Source organism: Elephantulus edwardii, unplaced genomic scaffold, assembly GCF_000299155.1.
Source record: "Elephantulus edwardii isolate Elephantulus edwardi_28Jun2011 unplaced genomic scaffold, EleEdw1.0 scaffold00055, whole genome shotgun sequence".
Lineage (NCBI taxonomy): Eukaryota > Metazoa > Chordata > Mammalia > Macroscelidea > Macroscelididae > Elephantulus > Elephantulus edwardii.
This window is the reverse complement of record NW_006399805.1, coordinates 16,695,307-16,719,073: the sequence shown is the minus strand read 5'-3', so window position 1 is coordinate 16,719,073 and position 23,767 is coordinate 16,695,307. Positions and strand designations below refer to the sequence as shown.

The following is a 23,767-nucleotide window of genomic DNA, read 5'->3' as shown; positions in this document are numbered from 1 at the left end:
GAGCTTAGAACATGGATGCCAATTTCTTTATCAGGAACTTGGCAACAGAAGTTTAAGCACCAGGAGGTACCTGAAAGCTTCAGATTAAGCCATTCAAAGAACTGTTCTCCTTAAGAAGCTTTTAAAGGCAGATTTCTCACACTCAACTGTAAACAAAATCTATTAAAAGAATTAACCTCAGATACATAGGAAGGCAGTCTGTTTTAGAGAAAGGCAGCTACATAGGTATATGGACAGATGTTAGCTGGAATCAAGAGAATGTGGGCATAAGCTGCTTCCAACTGCCAGCTTACCCACAACAGAATCACAAAGACTTGTGACGCGTTCCTTCTATGATCCTCAAGCTTTCCAGGCTTCTCAGGTGCCACTCTCTACCCAGAGTTGGGACATCAGTTGTTACCCAATGACCATTATAAGCTGCCATATTTTGCATTTCAGCCTCTTTGCAACATCTTTAATGCCACCTGCTTATATCAGTCTTGGCAAAAGATGGGGTATTAGACTCCTCTCGAGGTCTCTCGAGGCTTCACAGAGCAGTGTCCCATCCTTGGTGAAGTTCCAGAATTCAGTTCTCCAGCAGGTGCACAGGACCTCAGATTGAATAGATGCCCATTCATCAAGGCTGCAGAGCTGGGGGCCTCATGGGCTTTGTGGTTACTACGAGATCAGGGAACCAAGAAATGAGAGATTCACAACCCACTCCCTCCTCCCCCTTCCCCATACCAATGATTGCCCTCTAGACCTGCAGTATTAACACTGAGGCTGGGGGGCTCGAGCTCAGGTATGAGGGGTCCAGGAGGGTCAGGCGGCTGTGCGGCTGGGTCACCATCACCTACACAGCCGCCGCTGTGGCCCGACCGTAGGTGGTCCTTAAGGGTCTGTTTGTAGCGGAAACTGCGGCCACAGTGTACACAGGGGTATGGCCGCTCGCCCGTGTGGATGCGCTGGTGCTTCATGAGGTGGTGCTTGCGGATGAAGCTCTTGCCGCAGTGCGCGCACTGGAAGGGCCGCTCGCCAGTGTGCAGCCGCTGGTGGTTGAGCAGGTGCTCCTTGCGCATGAAGCTCTTGCTGCAGTCGGTGCACGGGTACGGGCGCTCACCCGTGTGGATCATCTGGTGACGGATGAGAGCTGAGTGGCCGTTGAAGTCGATGCCACACTGGGGACAGGAGAAGGGACGAGCCTGTGCATGGCCCCGCTGGTGGAGCAGAAGGCTGACCTTGAGGCTGAAGCTGCGGCCGCACTGTGCACAGCGGAAGGGCCTCTCGCTGGCATGGGCCCGGCGGTGACTGGTGAGGCGGGCCTGGTCAGCAAAGCGCTTGGGGCAGTCGGGGCAGGGGAAGGGGCGCTCAGCACTGCTATGTACTCGGAGGTGGTAGGTGAGCCTGGACGGGTGAGTGAAGGTCCGGGAGCAGTGCGGGCAGGTGGGGGGAAGGTCACAGGCAGGGTCCTGGGAGACACCACCAAGGCCAGGCTGCTGAGGAAAGTGCTTCGGGCAAGAGGTGCTGGGCGGGGGGCACTCTGCTGAGTGGCTACATTCAGCAGTCAGTAGCGCATCCCGACCAAGGTTCTTGCCACACTGGCGACCCGAAAAGGTCTGCTCTGCAGTAGGTGGTGGAAGGGGGTAGGTCCCCAACTGGGTGAAAGTAACTGGCCCCTCAGAGGCTTCAGCTAGGTCAGCAGCTGGACGTGCAAAGTGTGCCATGGGTGCAGACTGCTGGGTTTTGAAAGTCACATCTGGGAAAGTGTCCTTGGCTGTGGCTGCTGAAGGAGAGGAGAAGGTGACAGGAACCTCTGGGCACAGGGGTGGACCAGCAAGGTCTTCTGCTTTGACCACAAGCTCCTCATCTGAAAGAAAGGACCTGAGAGTCAGGCCGGAAGGCTGTGACCCCACTGGGACAGGCTGCTTACACCCTTGGCAGGCTCAGACCAGATGCCAAATGGTGAGAGTTGAACTTGGCACCTCCATCACCAAAGGCAGAGCAGCAGGCCACTGTATCTCTCAGATGCTCTGCACGGTAAAGTCAAAGCCTGCATAGAGTCCAGCTCTGTGAACATATGTTTTTGTTCCTCCCTGTGACCAGCTGTCTTCAGTGTGCCCTTGGAGAACACCATTTGTGCTTTCTTACCCATCTGCCAAAACCACACCCAACCCAGCACACTGCCTTTCAGGGCCACTCGGGCGTCACACCATCAGTGGCCTCATCTCAAGGCCTAAGTTGTTTCCTCCTCTCCAGACCTGTCCTTCCCCTCACTCAAAAGCAGGCACTCCCCATTCCAGCTCTTAACAGTAACCATGCCTGGTGTCCTTTCACAAGTCTCCTAAAGTGTACACATGTGTTCTTCACTCACGTCCCGCAGAGCTTTCCAGAACATTAGAAAGAAGATAGGAAATAACAGACATGCTAGTTTGTTTAAACTAACAGATCCTTTAGGTCTCCTTTCGGAATTCAAACGAAAAAATGCACATCTGGAGGGAAGGGTTCTGACCAGCATTTCCAGCTGCTCCTTTCCAGCTACTTTCCTATCACCTTGGTGGTCTCCATTCTCCTTTCAATTCTGTTCTATCTTTCCATATGGTTTTCAGGCATTCTTTCTGCCTTTACTACCATCTTCACAGTGTCATATGCACTTATTTTCTTCCTCTGAAAATTTCACTTCTCTTTATACCTGTAAGTGCTTTCATCTATTCATGTGGGGCCGCAGAGTATGGAGTCAGAGAAACATGAGTAGGAAATACAATGTGTGATTAATGCCCTCCATAAACAAGCTTCCTCTTCTGCCCTGAGGCATGTACTACTGAATGGTGCTCAACTACCAATCCTGAATAAACACTGCTGATTCCATAGGAAAATTATAATAAAAAAGGGAGAAATACAAAAGAGAATTTTCAAATTCTCATGGATTCTAAACTTTCTGGACCTATGAAGGAGTAATAAATCCCTGAAAGTATTGTTCTGAGAGATAATCTTTAACCAAGAATGTTCTTAGAGATAATCTTTAAACAAACAAAAATAATTATACCCTGGAGTAATCTTAAAATCAAACAATGTTGTTGCTGCTGCTGTTAGGTGTCATCAAGTCAACTGCAGCACACAGTGACCATGTGGTTGTTGTTAGCCACAGTCTCACAGCTGATCTTCCAGCAGGTTTCCAGAGGCAGTCAAGTGCACGGAAGGAGCCTGCCCATCTTTCTTCAGTCGGTCAACTGGTAGATTCAAATCATGTGCCTTCAGTTTGGCAGCACAATTCCTTACCACAAAGTCACCAGAGCCCTCTCATAGTGACCCTTGTTTTTGTGTACCATTGAGTTGGAACCGACCCATAGCTGACCCGTCAGTGGGTTTTCATGGGCATAGGAGAGGATTGCCCATATTTCTCCTGCAAAGTAGCTGGTAGATTTGAATCCCTCACCTGTGCTGTCAGCAGCGCATTTCATACCAATAGGCCACCAGAGATCGCTTACCATGATCAATAAACCTGTCCTGCACCATCTTCACCATCTCTTCTATGCTCAAGCCTACTGTCTCTGTCACTGTGCCAATGCATCTTATTAAGTGTCTTCTTTCTCTCCCTCCACCTTTCCAGGTATGAGGTCTTTTTCCAATACTGGTCCCTCCCAACAACATGCTCATAGTATATGGAATGAGCTCCCATAGTCAGTACTCTTCTCCAACCCTACAATTCAGGAAGAGGAGTAGGAAGTTAAATGTGCAATTAACTGCCTCCAAGAACAACAGCTTCCTCATTTGCCATGAGAGTAGTAGTACTGAATGGTGCCCATCTAACAATATTGAACATTCTGATCAAAGATTCCATGGAAGAATTCTAAGCAAATAGGGGTAAATGCAAAACAGAATTTAAAATTCTTATGGATTCTAAACTCTTTGGAGCCATGAAGGGAAAATAAACTTCTGAAACTATTGTCCTGAGATAATCTTTAAACTTGAAACCAAAAATATCTCCTGAAGTTGTCTAAAAATCAAACACGTTTAGCTTAACTAGTAAAAAAGATCTGCCTTGGGCATTATGCTCTTTTAAAAATCACCTGGGATTTAAAAAAAAATCACCTGGGATTAAACTGACAACAGCAACTGAAAAGACAGAAATCAGGGGGAAATGAGTTTGTATTAATGCAGAGGGCAATTCAGGAAGAGGGTGCAGGAGGTTGTAATGAAAAACGAAGAGCGTGGTCCGTATCAATAGACTGGACATGCAGAAATGGTTAAACTGGTGTATGCTTTGCTGTGTATATTCTTAACAACAACTAAGTTAAAAAACAAAGGAGGGAAGGGAGAGGAGGGAAGGAGGGAAGGAAGGAAGGAAGGAAGAAATCCCAGAACTTCTTGTTCAAAGAATTGGAAAAGATGTATCATTACAGGTACTGAAATACACACCTCTCCTTCCTGTTTCAAAGAGGGAAGAGTCATCCCTTTGGGATGTAACTTTCTAACAAATATTTTACCATCAAAAAAGAGAGCCTGAAATACAACATTTTTGCTCTTAAAATATTTTCGGCATAGTGAGTTAAGTACAGTTCAAACTCACCCATCACTCTTTGGGAAAAAGATGATATAGTCTGCTTCCATTAGGATGCACAGTCAAGACTCCACTTAGGTATCCATGAACTAAAGTTTTGTATTAATATGTATCTTGTTAAACCCCCAAAGTAAGACTATATTTACAGACACCAGGATTTAAGAACAATACACATTCAATTGCTATTTTCTGGCCTTTACTAGTCCTGCAGTTTTGCAAATATGATGTCCTTCTGCAGCAGTCACAGCCTCCTGATGTCTTTTAGCCCACACTCTCCTGTACAGGAGGCAATCCTGCACTGTGGCTCTGCATCTCTGGGGTCCTGGCCCTTGGTGTGAAGAGGTAACAACAGACAATGCTCACCTGCTCCATGGACACTTCTCAACACTGGCAACGTGTGCCCACTGAAAATGTTCCTGCCCATCTTCCCCTGCGCAGACACCTCATTCTACAGCATTTCTCCAATGTTCTTCACTGTCTTTTAAGGCAGTATCTTTCCCACTTTCCTCTCATCTACATATACTGTCTGATGCCCTTTCTACTTTTCTAGATCCACTGGAAATGTTTACCTTCTCATCTCTATGCTCTTAGATTAACCAATGCCTTGAAAATGCCACATAAAAGGGGCTGAACGGAGAGTGGGGAGGAGATGCTGAAAGGACAGTGGAGAGGTAGGTACTGACTGAGGCACCTAACAGTGGGATGAGTCCCTGCTGAGAGCTCTGCCCTCCCTGCCAGGTGACAGTTACAGATGGGGACAGAGGGGACCTAGGATTCTGCATCCTTGTCTGGTTCTCTTGCCCAGGATCCTGGGTTACGCTGCAGCAACAGAACTTTCAACATAGAAAACTAGAAAGGAAAAATTTCTGAATGGTGAGTATACAATAAGGAAGCAAAGAAGACTCACATTCCTGTTCTATTTGTGCCCCAAGCCCCAAGCCCCTTAGTCCAACCCTTCCAGAAATCTCAACTTCACTTCTGAGATAAAGAGGGGATAAAAAAAGAATCACAGTCACAGAAACCCAATTGAGGGTCCAGGAAACAGAAACAACGCCTACAGATTGGTTTTTAGCACAGCAGGAGTGATCAGGATATATGAGTAAGGAAACTCACAACTTACCAAAAAAGTTTCCTAGTGTACAATATATTTTTTTAAATAAAATTTTTCTTTTATACTGGTTTATTTACAAAGTTTGTATACATTGTTTTTTGTTTTTTTTAAATTTATTTTATTTCATTATTTTTTGTGTGTACCATTAAATCAGATCTGACTGGTACAGGAGGAGATTGTTCCTCCTTCTCCAGCAGAGAATCTGGTGGATTCGAACCATGTACCTCTGAGATTGCAGTACAGTTTCTTGCCACTAGGCCACCAGAGCTTGCCTATAAATTATTTTTTACACCAGATCTTTCCCATTTCCTTTCCCCATCCCTCCCTCCATCCATCAAATCATGTGAGCCTATGACTGTGAACAATTTAAGTTAATAACCTTTGGCTTCATTTCTCACTTTCTTGTTCTTAAGCCGTCCACTCCCTTCCCTCCACTTCTTTCAGTGCTACTGCCTGTGAGCCCCAGCCTTGCTTGAGTCCCTCAGTACGTCACTCACCGACATAGGCACTTGGGTAGAGGTCACTCTCCTTGGACTCCTGCGTGGCCCCAGACTGAGGCTCCTCCTCTTGTTTTATCCAAGACAGAATATCTGATGTTGAAATACCAGGCTCTACATGTGAGAAAAAGAGAGGGACTTTAGGAACTTGAACCAGAAAGTAAGATAGTCTCTTTGGTTTGCTGATTAAGTTTTATCTAAATGTTTATTTCCAAATGTACTATAGCAACAAAACCATACCAGTTTCCAAAATATGCTTGAATCCATGAATCTAAATTAGAAGGGATAGGCATATAGAAATTATCATTTCACATTAACTTCTTGGTTCAATATTAAATCCACCAGTGACCAAATAATAGGAAGCCAGAGATAGACACATGTACGACTGGTCTGCGTCTGGCCCTAATAACAGAGTCAAAGGACATACTGATACGAACTTTGTATGTAAACAAGTATAAACAGAAATTGTATTAAAAAAACAGGCATAGATCAACAGTAATTAATTCTATATAACACTATATATGAATGAATGTATGAAACACAATATAAATGAAAGACTGAATAAAACACAGTGTATATGAATGAAACGCAATGTATGTAAATTATTGCATGCAAACCATAAAAAAAAATAAATAAAAAAAAGGACAGCCATACTAAGAAAAATCTCAAAGGCATACCTTTTTGGTATTGTATTCTTGGCCATTCTGTCCGTCTTAATGGTATGAGTTTGTGGTTGTTGTTTTTTAAGAGTGTGTGTGTACTGTCAAATCAGATCTGACAGGTACAAGAGGATATTACCCTTCCTTCTCCAGCAGAGCATCTTCTAGCCACTAGGCCACCAGAGCTCCCTGGTAGTGAGATTTTTTATTATGAGGGAAACTGGAATGGACTGTCATTCTCCCACTCACCATCACTGGGGTCTGTGGGCACCTCATTCTCCTGTCGCCCAGCCTGGCCTCCAGTGTTATGTTCTCCTTCTGGCTGAATCTGAGATAAGACATCAGGTTGGCTCATGGCATAATCTAGGAGAGGAAAAGGAAGTGAGGCATGACAAAGAGAAGACAGATGAGGAAGAGTGCTAATCAGGTTTTGAAAAGCATAGCCTCAAGGGATTTCTTTGGGCCCCACCCCACTTCAGCATCTCCCACTGAGATCATGCATATCCCAGAGGACAGCAGAGCTGAAGTGTGGGAAACCTGCACCTGCACCATGAGGGCAAGAATAAGGGGTCTCAGGGGAATCTAGAACCATCAGGTGCCCATGAAAAGTATGGGCTCACTCTCAGAAACACGCTGTCCTATTTATAAAGGATGTACTGGTTCTCTGTAGCTTGAAAGCAGAATCTGAAGTGTGTGCTAACCAAGTATGACAATATAGATATGCAAGAGGGAGACAGCCCCAACTCCTCCTAAAGGCGTTGACGCAGCCTCACCCATAGAGATGAGAGACTCGCAGTTGCCCTTCATGATGTTCTTGTACAGTTCTTTCTGCCACTCTTCTAACTTTTCCCACTCTGGAGTGGAAAAGTAGATGGAGACATCATCAAATGTGACAGGGACCTGAAATCACAATCATCAGTTAGTCCCTCCCATGGCAATCCAATCAATTGATTGAATCTTTATTAAGTGCCTACTAGCCACCAAAACCCCAGCACTAAAGATCCAGCTAAGCCACCATCTGTGCCATCATACCCACTGGGACCCCATCCTGACATGTAGCCAAAGGCCTCACTGTGGCCAGAGAATGCTATCCTGTGCCATGATAGTCATCTACTTGATTGTCTTTACAGTTTCTCTTATACGTAGTATAGTATTTGCCTCAGTTTGCTGGAGTAGGGTAACCTGGGGTTCCTGTGATGCTAGAAGCTATGTCACAGGTGTTTTAAAGGCCAGAAAGGTCACCCACAATGGACAGGTTTCAGCAGAGCTCCCAAATTAAGACAAACTAGGAAGCAGGACTGGGTGTCCACTTCTAAAATAACAAACCTCTTAAAACCCTATGAAAAGGAGAAGAATACAGTATTAGAAGGAAACCCAGATTGAAAGTCACTTAAAATGAGGAGAAACAGCTGCAAGTATCCTTTAATAACTAGAACATGCAATGTATAAATCATGAATGTAGGAAAACTGGAAATTGTAAAAAAATGAAATGGAATGCATGAAAATCAACATTCTAGGCCTTGGTGAACTGAGATGGACTGGTACTGGACACTCTGAATCAGACAATCATATGATCTATTATGCCAGGAATAAAAAACTTGGGGAAAATGGTGTTACTTTTTTAATGAAAAGGACCATTTCAAAATCTATCCTAAAGTGCAATGTTGTGATAGGACACCATGCATACACATACAAGAAAGACCTGTTAATATGCCTATTATTCAAATACATGGACCAACAACTAAAGCCGAAGAGGAGCAAAGGAAGACTTCTACCAACTTTTGCAGCCCAAAATTGACCAAACAGGCAATCAAGATAATGAATGGTGACTGGAATGCAAAAGTTAGAAACAATGAGGAATGAGTGATACTTAGAAAGTACGGTAACAGTGAAAGAAATGAGGCTGGACTTAATGACTGAATTTTGTACATTAAGTGATTGATTCACCACAAATACTTTTTTAAAAAAATGTAAAAAGTGTCTTTACCATGGACTTTACCTGAAAGACTGCACAGGAAACAGACTGACCATATGTGGAAAGAATTGTTGGAGAAACTCAATTTCAAGCAGTCAAAACAAGGCCAGATGTTGACTGCGGAACAGACTCAATTATTCATGCAAGTTCAAACTGAGGGTGAAGAAAACAAGTCTCTAAGAACCAAAATCTGGGGGACGACAACTGTATAACAATGAAAGAACTTTTTTTACAAAGAAAAAAAGCAAATTGGAGGGGGGCAGGGAGGAAAATGTGCAACAATGAATGAATGGAAATCCAAGTTCTTTATAAACTTACAATAAAATCTCAGTAAAAAATAATATTTATATATGTATGTTATTGTTATGTGCCATCGAGTCACTTGCAACTCATAGCGACCCTATGTACAACAGCCCTAAACCCTGCTCTATCTTGTGCCAATCTCACTGCCTCTGACACACCCATCCTGATTACCCCAGTCACTGAATCAATCCACCTCATAGAGGGTCTTCCCCTCCTGCGCTCTCCCTCCACCCTCCCAAGCATGATGTCCCTCTCCAAAGACCTGTCCCTCCTTACAACATGACCAAAGTATGTCAGACAAAGCCCCAGAATTCTTGCCTCTAAGGAGCAGCCTGGTTTAACCCTCTCCAGGATGAATCTGTTTGTTTTCTTGGCAGTCCATGGTATATTCAATACTCTTCTCCAGCACCACAGCTCAAAGGCATCAATTCTCCTTCTAACCTCCCTAATCATTGTAGTTTATATATATTTATATATATAAATACATAGTTTATAATATATAAATATATAATTTATAGTAATTTTACACACACACACACACAAATCTGACTTTGAGTTTAATCCTACTTGAATTTAAAAATCATCTGCCAAACTAGTTGGAGGCACTGAACATTAAAGATCAAAGACCAAATGAGTTACACAATGATATCCATGATAACATCTATAAAGAGAGCAGAAGGTGATTACAAAGATCAAAGAGAAGGACAAGACCAAAATGGATGTCAGAAGAGGCTCTGAAAATTGCAACCAAGTGTTGAGAAGCCAAAACAAAGGGAAGAGATGTTAAAGTAAAAGAGATGAACAGAAGATTTCAAAGGGCATCTCGAGAAGACAAAGCAAGTTATTATAATGGAATGTGCAAAGAATTGGTGTTGGAGAACATAAAAGGAAGAATTTGCTCTGACTAGGAAAGTAAATTCAAGTCTTGAGCTGCAAGACTGAAAGAGGTTACGGGTAAAATCTTGATAATGCAGAAAGCATCAAAAGAAGATGGAAGGAATACAGAGTCACTTTCCATTCAAAAAGGATTGGCTGACATGGAAAAACGTCAGGAAGCACGATATTAAAAGAACCGATGATAATGAAGAAGTTCAAGCTGCACTGAAGGCATTGGTAAAATATTAGGCCCTAGGAACTGATGAGATACCAATTAACATGTTTCAACTAACAAAGGCAGCCCTGGATATGTTCATCAGTCTATGCCAGGAAATTTCGAAGACAGTTGCTTGGCCAAATGATTGGAAGAGATCCTTATTTGTTTGTTCCTATTCCCAAGAAAAATGACTCAACAGAATGTGTTAAAATCATTAATATCACATGTAGCAAAATACTGTTGTGCAAGGAGACTAGAGAGTGCTTCAGTGAACAACTATGAACTTGGTGGGACCAAACGAAGGTGTACATACAAAACAGAAGCCCATCTCCCAGCACAGACTGGAATGTGTACAGCTGCATGCAGCTAAAGGGCTTATAAGAATCAAGTAACAATTATTTTAGATGTTGAATATAAGAAAGACATCAGGGTGTGGGGTAAAGGGTTTTGGATATTGGTTAGTAACAGCTGAGGAATCTGCAGCATGAGAGTGACTTGGGAATATTAATCTAGTAAGAACCGACTCCTAGCTAACCCTCCAGTGGGTTTTCAGAGGCCATCAGCGGCACAGGAGAACATTAAACTAGGGAGGGGTAATGCTTTTCTCTGGGACAGGAACTAAGCTGGAAGGTTTCTCAGGGAGATCAAAGAAAAAGTGTGAGCATATGTCCATCCACAGAAGAGTGCAGTACAGACTCAATTCCCCAGGCAGGGTCCAGGAGATGCTGCTCCTGAGGGCAGGGCCCCATCTCGCTCTCGCTCACACCAGCCTCCACATACCAAAGTGGTCTGTGGGATGGACAAGCCTGCTGGGCATTCACAGGTTAGGGATGCAGTGTTGTCAGAGGTGGGCAGCTCCTGGGGAAAGGTAGTTTGGTTCTTTTCCTTCTGGTCTCCTCCTACCAGTACTTCCCCCACCCCCAAACTTTCCTGCCGTCATTACGGTTCTGTACAGCCCACCATCTAACCCAGACCACTTACCTGGATGGACAGGTGCAGGGGCTGCAGCAAGTCTCTCAGCTCCCCTGTCCTGGTGAGGTCCCTATGGTAGGGGACAAGGGTACTTGAATACCTGTACCTTCCTGTACCCTGCAGTGGAGGCTGATGAGCAGCTGTTTCCCAGGGGGACCTGCCAGGACCCCCAAGGGAGGTCAGTTCAATTTCTGTCAGAACTTCTCCTGACCCACCAAGGTGCTGGGCTACTCAGGTAACAGTTAGGGCAGAAACGATTTTCAATGTTTACAAAATCAGACCAGTAAGCTGGTTTTTGCAACAGCCACATCTTACATGGATGCCAGACAAACTACCATTCACTCTAAGGGAACAGAGTTTCTAGAGATGTTCTCTGGGGCCCAAGACCAACTGGAATTGAGTTGTATAAATAACAGTGTATTTTCTCTTCAGTCCTTTATTTTCACACACCTCCACGGGACAGTAGCTTACTGTGTTTTGCAAAACCACGGCACACTGGTCTAAACAGTCTTTTGACAAACCTATCCTTGACAATCAATCCCAAGGTCTAAACAATATGACTAAACAACTGTTTTGTGTCAGCTTCTGTCATCCTCATCAGAAGATGAAGTCATCCAGCTCCTCATACTGCTAATAAACACAGGGAGCTCTGAAGACACAGACCTTAGGGAGATGTGCTGAGAACTTAGAGGAGGCAGGTCTCTAATGGTTCAAATCCACCAGTGAGTTGTGCAATTGAGTTTTTAGAGGCTGTAAATCGCACAAGAGGAGACTGCCCATTTTTCTCCCACAGAGCAGCTGGTGGATTCTTCCTTCTGTGCCTGCTCCATGGATTACTTTCCACACAGGAGCCAAAGTGATTCTTTTAAAGTACATACCAGAGAAAGTTACATTACTCAGAACATTCTAGCCTCTCCTCAAGGTTCATGACCTCATTAGTGGTTCACAACCTTAGTCACATATTGGAATCATTTAGGGAACTTTAAATTAATGCTTCTTTCCTTTTCTGGATCAAGTCACACAGCTACGTGTGATCCCACTCAGAACTTAAAAAGCCTTCAGGTTATTTTTATGTACAACTGAGGCTATTAGGAAAAATTTTAAAAAAAAAATAATAAATGTCCTGTCAATTCCAGTCATGCCAATTCTACAGGAAAGAGAACTGTCTCCATGAACCTTCTGGTCAGCAGCTGAGCTCTTAACCACTGCTTCTTGGGGCCAAAAGCCATGGCCCCGCTCCCTTCATTTTTCCCAGCACATGCTGATTCATTCCCACCAAGGAGCCTCTTCCTTCTTGGATGTCCACAATGCTCCACACTAGCTCCCTCCTCTGCCCACAAAGCACTGCGTCAGATCTTATCACAGCTGTGTCCTTCTATCACTCAGTCTCCAATTAAAGATTAGCATCTTTCTGAGAGCTTGTCTGCTATTCAGACTCAAAAATTGATCCCCAGACAGCTCTTCGCTTTATTTCTCTCAGAGCACGTCAGCATATTTTTCTTAATCGAGGTTTTATCCCTCCCCACTAAAATTCAAGCTCTAGGAAAAATGAGTTATATCAATTGTTCTTAGAAACACAGAAACATTTTTGTTCTCATCTCCAAGAAAGCTGATCCAATAAAACATGGGAACTATCAAACAATAGCATTAAAATCACATGCAAACAAAATACTGCTCAAGATCATTCAAAAACAGCTATAGCAGTACATAGATAGGAAACTGCCAGAAGTTCTAGCAAAATTCAGAAGAGGCCATAGTACCAGGGACATCATTGCTGATGTCAGATGGATCTATTTATGCTTTATTGACTATGCAAAGGCATTTGACTATGTGGATTGTAACAAGTTACGGCTAACACTGAGAAGAATGGGAACTCCAGAGCACTTAATTGTGCTCATGCAAAACTTGTACCTAGACCAAGAGGCTGTGTGTGAACAAAGCAATGAACACTAAATGGTTTAAAATTAAGAATGGAGTGCATTAGGGTTGTATCCTTTCTCCAAATCTATTCAATCTGTATGCTGAGAAAATTATTCAAGAATTTGTACTCTGAAAAAGAATGCGGCATCAGGATTTGAGGGAGATTCATTAATAACTTGCATTATGCAGATGACAAACACAACCCTGCTTACTAAAAGTGAAAAAGACTTGAGGCACTTGTTGCAGATCAAAGACTATATAGCCTTTTGTATGGACTGCATCTCAATGTCAAGAAAACAAGATGTATTCCACTGGGAAAGTGTGCATTCAGGGACCTCTCCAAATCAGTGAGGAATAATGATGTCAATTTAAGGACTAAGGTGCATCTGATTCAGGCCATGGTCTTTTTGATCAGCTATGCATCCGAGACGTGGACAATGAATAAAGATGACAGAAGAAGAGTTAATGCCTTTGAGCTATGTATGGTGTTGGAGAGAGAAGAATACTAAATATCCTACGGACTGCCAAACGAACAAATAAATATGTCTTGGAGAGGGTGCAGCTGGAAAGCTTTTTGGAGCCAAGAATGATGCTTGGAAAGAAAGAGGGTCAGTAAGGAGAGAAAGACCCTCAGCCAGGTAGATTGACAGAATGACTGCTGCAACGGGCTCCAGAAGTGTCAACGGGTGTCAAGAAGTGTATGGATTCAGATCTGTTGTTCATGGGTAACTATGAGTCATACTCAACTCGACGGCACCTACCAACAACATGTTCTCAGAACACAGATCAAGCAAATTCTAAGTGTTTAAGAAGTATTTATTGAATAAACGCATAAACAAATGGGCTTGCTAAGCAGTGGTCTCTAAGTTGTAACCAAAATTTAGAAGCAATGTTTGTGTCCTCTGGTTAAGCTATTCCCTTCGAATAGTTCTGTATCTCTCTGCAAAGGATGATGATTGTCAGACTCCATATCAACATGAGGCCCACACAGAAGCCAAAGTCCTTGTCTCTATACCCTTTCCTCTCTGTTTCTCACCAGAATGGCCAATAAACACAAACAAACGGATTTAAATATTCAAGTTCAGCTTCCATTCCAAGATTCTGGCAGGAAAGTTAACAAAGAGAAAAGTAATTCAGTGGTCATGAGCAGGAAAAAGCAAGAGGAAAAAAAATCCATCTGCCAGGAAACTAACATTTGCAGTGAGCACAAAATTAAACAGAGAACTTCCCTAACAGAAATGCGCAACAACTCCAGGTCTAACAATCTAAATGGAAAGAAAAAACACTTGACTGGCAAAGACTATCCCTAAGCACTAGTTTAAAGTGAAGGGTTTGTAAAACAATGAAAGAATCTTTTCTTTTACTTTTCCATAATTTTTGACTCATGTACTTATAAACTTGTTAGTCAAATTTGTGTCTTCTAGGTTGCAACACCCCCATGATACATCTTCAAGGATATGAACATGTACGGCCAAGCACAATCAATAAGAGTGCATCTAAATTCCAAAATCAATCTCCATAATAGTCTATGTGTTTCCTACTGCCAAAGGGGCCCTTTAGAGTAGTGAGAGAAGATCTTCACCCTGAAACCCACAGCGTCCCTTTTCAGCAGGAAGTAGCTAAGAGAATACACCATCCCCTTTTCCTTATGACTCAGGGTGAAGTCTCTCTCAGGGAGGAGTGATAGGGAATGGCAAGGGACACACTGACAAAGAAGATTAATCAGAACTGGCTTTGACAAGCACTGTGGCATTTGGACAAGAACAAACTGGGAGGAGGGTAGAGAGAATAGTGCAACAATGAATGAATGGAAACCCAAAATCTCTGTAAATGTTTATGAAAATTAATAAAATATAATTATAGGGAAAAAAAATCCTCAAAGTCACTGCCATTAAGCCATAAGCACCAAGCTACCATAGCTGATCTTCGAGCAAGTTTTTAGAGCTGTCAACTATACAGAAGGAGAATTGCCTGTCCTTCTCATGATGTGTAGCTGGTGGATGTGAAGCCCGTCTCTGGCTTGGTGGCATCACTCCCTACTAACTAGGCAATAAAGTTCACTAGTACAAAAGATGAAGGGGCTATTACCTTTGGGACATCTCCTTTGATGCCCGGGGGCAGCCGCAGGATCCAGAAGTTCCTGTTGCGGAGCAGGTTCTCCATGTTCTCCAGCCGCCGCTGCAGCAGCCCGTACTCCTGCAGCAGCGTCCCCAGGACGGCCCACTTGCCCTCCAGCTGGTTGCCAAGCTCAGTCACTGTCTTCTCACAACTGGCCAACTTCTTTTCTGCTGTCCCTGTGCGTCCTTCCAGATGCAGGAGTCGACGGCTGTGGACTTCCACCTTCCTTTCTATGGCCTGTACAGCTGCCACCACGGTCCACAGAGAGATGGCTGCTGTTTGCAGGTGGGCCTCATTCGTGGCTGGAGGAGTGGGGAGAGGAAGAGGCTGCAGAGAAGCCAGGCACTCAGAGTCCCATTCAGAAGTCTGCAGAGTGGAAAGAAAGGACAGGACATATGTGTTACAAGGAACTATAACTCAAAACCTGCAATTTGCTACGGGCTGCTTAATTAACAGCCTCGATCACTCTAACAGCAGTGACTCTGTGTACTCCCTCTACCTTCTTTTGATATTTTCTGAGTCATTCAATATACTGCCTATAGAATTTTTCTTTTTATATTGTTGGTGGGTTTTTATACCCCCTCAGTCATTTTTTTTTCTTTTCTCCCTTGTTGTGTACCATGGAACCGGATGCGAATGGCATAGGAGATTATCCCTCCTTCTCCGCAGAGCATCTGGTGGATTTGAACCACGTTCCTTTGGGATTGCAGTGCAACTTCTAGCCACTAGGCCACGAGAGCCCCCAATAGCATTTTTCAATGTTGCAACTTGATATTTAAATTTTTCAGTGCTCTCAATTTGAGAAATGCAGACCAATTTCTTCTCTTTTTAAACTCCATGTCTAGCTCTCTGCACATTCCTTTATAATACTTTGCTCAGTCTTCTCAAGATGCCCCTTGAAATTGTTCAGCTCTCTAACTTCAGTTTATTTCCCGTTTTGGTTTCTCAACTCTTTAGTGCTAGTTTTAGTCTTTTCTGACATCCATTTCAATTTTTTCTTTCTCCTCTGTCTTTGTAATGATCTTTTGCTTTCTTCATTGATGATATCCGTTACATCATCCCATAGCTAATCTGGTCTTCGATCACTGGTGTTCAATGCTTCAAACCTATTCTTAAGATGATCTTGAAATTCAGATGGAATAAATAGAAGATGGAGGGAATACACAGAATCACTGTAACAAAAAGAACTGACACTGAAAAATTTTAGGGAATACTATATGAGCTGTAGCCAAAGATAATGGAGGAGGAAGTGTAAGCTCCATTGAAGGCACTGGCAAAAAAATAAGGCCCCAGGAATTGATGGGATACCAAATGGCAGTCCCAGATGCACTCACCAGTCTCTGCCAGGAAATCTGGAGGACAGCTGTCTGGCCAATGGACTAGAAGAGATTCCTATTTGTTCCCATTCGCGAGAAAGGTAATCCAACAGAATGTGGAAACTAACAATAGCATTACTATCACATGCAAGCAAAATACTGCTGAAGATCATTCAAAAAACGGCTACGAGTTCAAGCAGGATTTAGAAAAGGCTGTGGCACCAGGGCTATCATTGCTAATGTCAGGTGGATCCTGCCTGAAAGTAAAGAATACCAAAAGAATGTCTCTTTATGCTTTACTGACTACGCAAAGGCATTTGACTGTGTGGATCGTAACAAGTTACAGCTCACAGTGAGAAGAATGGGAATCCCGGAGCACTTAACTGTGCTCATGTGAAACCTATACCTAGACCAGAAGGCTGTTATGCAAAACAGAGCAAGGAAACACTCCGTGGTTTAAACTTAGGGAGGGGGGAAAATTAGGAAGGTAGTGCATCAGGGTTGTATTCTCTCTCCATATTTATTCAACCTGTATGCTGAGTAAATTATTTAAGAAGCTGGACTCTATGAACAAGAATGTGGCATTAGAATCAGAGTGAGACTCATCAATAAGCTGCATTATCCAGGTGACCTCTTACTCAAAGTGGGGATGACTTGAAGCACTTATTGCTGAGAATCAAAGAACACAGCCTTCAATATAGACTGCATCTCAGTGTCAAGTAGACAGACATATCACAACATCAACAGTCTTCCAAGCATCCTGAACAATCTACAACCAGAGAGGATAAAACAGATAAATGGGATCTTCTTAGCATCAAAGCCCTATGCACATCCAGAAACTTCTCCAACAGGGTAAAAAGGGAAGCCACAGACTGGGAAAAAATATTTGGTAATGACATGTCAGATAAGGTACTTATATCTAGAATTTATAAAATACTTGAGCACCACAACAAGATAAAGGTAAAAACCAATTGAAAAATGGGCACAGAATATGAACAGACACTTCACCAAAGAAGACATTCAGATGGCAAACAAACATGAAGAAATGTTCAAAATCCCTAGCTCTAAGAGAAATGCAAATCAAAACAACTAGGAGCTATCATCTCACCCCAGTAAGAATAGCAAAATTTAACAGAACAGCAAACAAATGCTCACGAGGTTGTGGAGAAACTGGAACCCTTATTCACTGCTGGTGGAAGTGTAAAATGGTGCAGCCACTATGGAAGGCGGTATATGGCACTTTCTCAAAAAGTTGGAAATAGAAATACCATTTGACCCAGCAATTCCACTACTTGGAATATACCCCAAAGAAACAATAACCAGCACCCAAACAGATATATGCACACACATGTTTATTATGGCTTTGTTCACAATAGCAAAGAGTTGGAAACAACCTAAGTGCCCATCAACTAACGAATGGATAGAGAAGCTGTGGTATATTCACAAAATGGAATTCTATACTGCATTGGAAAAACAAGGAACTCAGGAAATATTATTCAAAATGGATGACCCTGGAGGACACTATGCTGAGTGAAATATCTCAGTCACAAATGGACAAATACTGCATAGTGCCTCTGTTGTAAAATGGGACTGACATAGGGGTTGGGGTAGAGACTGAAAAAGATGGGATAATTCACTGCACCGAAACAGATGAGAGAGAGAACTGTTTAAAAGGGATAGATGATTAGGTATTATTGTTATGACAGGAGTCCAGAATGAAGGCTGTATAGTGGAGTGGACTTGCGGGGAAGGACTGTATAACAATGAAAGAATTTTTTACTTTTCAAAGAGATCGAACTGGGGGCAGGGGGTGGATAGGGAGAAAAGTGCAACAATGAATGAATGGAAATCTCTGTAAATTTTCATTAAAATTAATAATAATAAAAGAAGACAGAAATATTCTTACCACTGGACTATAGGCACCATCATGATAGATGGAGAGAATTGAAACTGTCACAACACTTCATCTTACTTGGAGCCACAATTAAAAAACTTTGGTACCAGCAGTCAGGAAATCAGGAGACATATTCCACTGGGCAAGTGTGCAGTCAGGACCTCTCCAAATCACTGAGGAGTTATGATGTCAGTTTGAGGACTAAGGTGCATCTGATTCAGGCCATGGTCTTTCTGATCATTCACTATGCATCTGAGAAGTGGACAATGAATAAGGACAACAGAAGAATTGATGCCTTTGAGCTATGGTATTGGAGAAGAGCACTGAACATCCCATGGACGCCCAAAAGAATAAAATAGTATGTCTAATAAAATAGTATGTCTTAGAAAGGGTGCAGCCAGAGTGCTCTTTGGAGGCAAAGCTTCACCTCGTATACTTGGGAGCATGTTACTAGGAGGGGCTAATTCCTTGGAGAGGTACATGATGCTCAGAAAGGTGGAGGGCTGGTGAAGGAGCGGAAGACCCTCAACCAGGTGGACTGACACAATGACTGCTGCAATGGTCTCTATAGTGTGTCAGGAGGTATGAGGATGGCACAAGATTTCAGATCTGTTTTACAGAAGTTTGTTAGGGGTCAACTAGACAGCACCTAACAACGAGATTACTCTAAACTGTTTTATTGCTGCCTGTGTAAGCTTCATTTGTCTGGTGTAAACTGAGTCTGAGACCACTTAGGTAAGACAAGAAATGGGTGAACTGATTCCTAAAAAACATCCTGGATCATGTGCTAGGATACCAGGCCCCAGAGTTAAGCACCCAGAGCTCTAGGTGCTGTTTGTCCGGAACCCTGGAGAGGGCCTGAATGCACACAGGTCGTCTGCAGGTCTTACAAAACTCAAGTGGGCTCACTAAGTCCCTCTGGCCCTGACCATCAGCTAGTTTGCAGACCACAACCAAACTGTTCAGCAGGTGTTGAATAAACTGAGAATATTATGTCTGCAAAAGCCCCAACAGCTATTTTAATATATTTGAGGGCTGTGAGACAGTGGCAGAATAGATTGACTTAATCTGTTATTCCTGATAACAAACAAAATCATGTATAACTGGCTGTCCTAAGACTAAAAATAATTCAGCCTATTCCTCACTTTGTTTCCTTCCTATTACTTCAACCACCTTCAACCTCTTCTCTTTGCCCCACCTGCTCAGATCTCATTCAGCCATGAATCAGCCTAGTCATTTTCATGCTTGTTCCTACAAGCAGGCTGGCAAGTCCTATAGAAGAAATCATACAATCTAATCAATTAACCTCAAAGCAGTCTCAGCAAGGACCCCACCAGGGCTTGATGCCCTCCATACTTTCTTCCCAATCCAAAAACTGGCTACCACTGACCCTCAGCACTCACAAACTTTCAATACAGCATGTACAAAATGCACATGGTCAAGAAGCACCTAAGGATGTTGTTACCATGCAGATTTTTATTAGATCTGGGAGAACAGAGACAAGCATCTGCATAATAATGCTGCTGCTAACCTGAGTGGGAAGGCTCTGTCTACTCTCTCACTGCTCTTTTTCACACAGGAAATGACCTGTCTCCTACTAGACATTGCACCTAAATCCTCTCCACTCTCTTCTTTTCCTTCACAACTTCAAAGCTACCAGTAATATTCATGCTTTCTTTTCTCCTTCTCAAAGGAAAAGGGCCCATCTTATTTAATTTGTCCACTTATGTTCCAATGTCAAGCTTTTTCACCTTTTATTTAGGTATTTGTTTCTTTCTCTTTGTCTTTTATATTCCAATCTCACCTGATCCTTATAAGCTAGACCTGCACTGTCAAGTGTGAAAGTAGCCAACAGCCTACATGGTTATTAAAGAACCTAAAATGTGACTAGTTTGATTGAGATATTACAAGTATAAAAAAAATACTAGATTTTAAAACTTGGTATGAAAAAAAATCACCATTTTCACTGGTTATATATTGAAATATTCTGGATGTATTGGATCAAAAAAGACACAAAAGTTAAATTTTGTCACTTGTTAAAAAAAGTGACCACTAGAAAAGGAGCTCTGGTGGCCTAGTAGCAAGAAGCAGCGCTGTAATCCCACAGCTGTGTTCGAATTCACCAGATGCTCTACTGGAGGAGGTGCAACCTCGTCCTGTGCCAGTCAGATCTGACTCAGCGGTACATAAGAAAAGTGACTACAAGAGAATTTTCCCAATGCAATGCTGTTAGGGACTGTTTAGTACAATTCACTGTGGTTCTCTCAGCAGATCTGAGCCTTGTCCTCACCTGTGCCATCTTCACAATCTTCACCACACCTGAGCTCGTTGCTGTAGTCACTGTGTGAGTCCAACTGGTTGAGGGTCTTCCTCTTTTTCATCATCCCTCCAACTTCAGAAGCATGATGTCCCTCTCCAAGAAATATACTCAAAGTATGTGAGACGACTTATCTATCATCTTTGCCTCCAAGGAGCACTTTGGCTTCACTCTCTGAAAGACCTATCTGCTTGTTCTTTTGGCAGTCCTTGGAGTAGTCAACACTTTTCTCCAACACCACACAGTTCAATCTCATCAATTCCTCTTCTGGCATCTTTATCCTAATGCAATGTCTTGATTTCCTGGCTGCTGGTACCAAGGGTGATGACTGTGAATCCAAGCAAGATGAAATCACTGACAATTTCGATTTCTTCTCCATCTATTGTCCCAATGGTGAGATTTTTTTGTTTTCTTGATGTTGAGATGTAACCCATACTGAAGACTCTAGTCTTTAACCTCCTGGAGCAATCATTTCAAGTCCTTGCTTTCATCAAGCAAGGTTGTATCATCTGCTTAACACAGGTTGTTGATAAATCTTCCTCCAATCCTGATGTCATATTCTTCTTTATATAGTACAGCTTCTTGAATTATTTGCTCAGCACACAGATACAAACAGGTATGGGAAAAGGATAGTCCTGAAAATACCTGTCCTGATTTTAAGTCATGCCGTGTTCCCTTGCTGTTTGTACAATAGCTTCTCGGTTTAGGTACAGGTTTGGCATGAGCACAATTAAGTCGTCTGGATTCCCATTCTTAATGTGAGTCATCATTTGTTATGATCTACACAGTTAAAAGCCTTTGCATAGTCAATGAAATGCAAACAGACATCACACACATCCTGATTTTAGCCAAGATCAGTAGATAACAGGGGCCTCTTCAAAGTGCTGATGAGCAATGATGTCAGTTTGAAGACTAAGGTGCACCTGATTCAAACGATAATCTTTTCTTAGTTACTAAAGTTGATGCCCTTGAGTTACGGTTTTGGACAAAAGTGCTGACTATCTTCAAGACTGCCAAAAGAACAAACAAATATGTCTTGCGAAAGGTGCAGCCAGGGTCTGTTGTCAGTCCTTGGAAGAGAGCCCCGCGCTCAGAAAAGTGGAGGGTCAACGACGGAGAGGAAACTCAACCAGATGGACGGACACAAGATCAGGGTCAGAGATGGTCCGGCCCGTGCCCTGACAAGCTGCCACCTTCAAGGAACGGAGACACGGGGTCCCCGCTGTGCTATTCCGCCACGTTACTCCTGCTCCAACGCCCAGAATCACTCAGGGCACCGGGATGAGTCCTCACTCGGGAAACGGCTGTCCTGGGGGTGGCCAGGCGCTCCTCGCGCAGGAGGCCTCGGGCTCCGTGTCCAGGCGGCGTGGCCGGCCGCCCACCTGCATGCGCCCCATCACCTGCGGGCCCCCATTTCCGGGGCGGATGGCGGACGGATGACAAACAAAACCGCCTCGCGTCGCCACGCTGCAGCGCGCGGCCTCGGCCCGGCCTCTCCGCGGGGCGGACGCCTCGGCATGAGACCCCCACCGGGACCGGCCTCAAGCCGAGAGCGGGTCTGCGGGAGCGGGCACGTCCCTCTCGGAGCCGCGCTCGGTCCGGCCGATACGCCTCGGCTGGAGGCCCCGCCGACACGGAGACCCCGGACCCGCGACGGCGCTGGGACAGCGGACCTGCCCGCATCCCCCACGGGCCCCACGTCCGGCCGCAGAGCCTTAAGGGCCGGACCCTCGGGCTCACAAGTGCGCGCTGCCCTTACCGGGGCCGCCGCCGCCTCAGCCATGGTCCCACGATGTGTGCCGGGCCCGAGGCCGCCACCTCCTCGGTCGTGTCCGGCTTGGCTGTGCGGGCAGCTCAGGGTGCGGGGCAGGAGCGCTGCCGCTCGAAGCTCTGGTCGCGGACAGATGCAGCCGCACTCGGACCTCAGCGGCCCGTCAGCCGGCGCTTCGTGCCACCGAGTGCAGCGGGGAAGCGCCTAGACGTTCCGCCGCCAAGCCGCGCCCAGCGCGCCCCCTACCGGCCCCTGCGCCCTTTCGCGCAGGCGCTAACGCGCTCGCGTCACCCATATGTCCCGGCGCTGCTGGCGCGCGCGACGCTCCGACGTGCCTGACGTTCCACACGTCGCTGACGCTCCAGACGTCACTGTCGCTCCCGACACGCGCCCATTCTTGCTTGTGATCGGCCGCGAGGCACGTCCTCTGGGCCTCGGGCGGCCCTCGGGTGCCCGCTTCCCCACCTGGACGCCCTGCGCTTCGTTCCCGCGCTCCGACCCCGGGCGGCCTTCGGGTGCCCGCTTCCCCACCTCGATGCCCTGCGCTTCGTTCCCGCGCTCCGACCCCGGGCGGCCTTCGGGTGCCTGCTTCCCCACCTCGATGCCCTGCGCTCCATCCCTGCGCGTTGCGTTCTCCTCAATCCATTTGATTGTGGTTAAATGGGAAGTTTCCACGTTTTTGTGAAAGTGTATTCTCTTTCCTGCCCTGAGGGAAACGCAATGTGTGTACCTCAGACGGACAGTCTGCGAAGGATGTCGAAGATGAAGAGGACTTGGAGTGAGTCTGCGGGACCTCAAGGCACAGACAGCACAAAGATCTATGCTGAGCCGCGTGTTTAACATCCCCGCGGGCTTCCTCCATCACCTCTTGGAGGTTTCTGTGGGTGAGAGCCTGAATGTGGGTTTCAGGTTCCAAAAAGACGACCAACACCCAAACTTAGTGAAAGTAATAACTTAGACATCCAGGAAACTAAACAAAGTCACAGCAAGATAAAGATGGATCAACAAACAGTGAAATCACTGTCAGAGAGAGAGGATTTGGAAAATAGCAGAAAAAATAGTGCATTATGGGAGAAAACCAGTAAGATCAGAATGAGTAGAAACAAGAGCAGAATAACAGTCATAGCCTACAAAGAAAAACTTAAGAATCTTACAAACCTATCTTTAAAAAATAGTGAAATAGTTTCCGATGTTGTTGTTGTTGTTGTTATGTGCCATCGAGTCGTTTCCGACTCATAGCGACCCTATGCACAACAGCCCTAAACCCGGCTCTATCCTGCGCCA

General features: G+C 44.4%; 1 protein-coding gene and 1 pseudogene across 1 annotated transcript in view; one reads left to right on the top strand and one right to left on the bottom strand.

Moving 5' to 3' along the window:
* ZNF398 (zinc finger protein 398) overlaps positions 1-22,495 on the bottom strand; it is a 29,034-nt gene extending 6,539 nt beyond the window's left edge. The window contains exons 1-6 of the mRNA XM_006887277.1: positions 22,472-22,495; positions 15,156-15,551; positions 7,578-7,704; positions 7,054-7,167; positions 6,146-6,259; positions 701-1,846 (exon numbers count right to left, since the gene is read on the bottom strand). Of these exons, the coding sequence (XP_006887339.1) occupies positions 701-1,846; positions 6,146-6,259; positions 7,054-7,167; positions 7,578-7,704; positions 15,156-15,551; positions 22,472-22,495 (1,921 nt within the window). The remainder of the gene's footprint in view (positions 1-700; positions 1,847-6,145; positions 6,260-7,053; positions 7,168-7,577; positions 7,705-15,155; positions 15,552-22,471) is intronic.
* Positions 22,496-22,504: 9 nt separating this feature from the next.
* LOC102852895 overlaps positions 22,505-23,767 on the top strand; it is an 18,450-nt pseudogene continuing 17,187 nt past the window's right edge.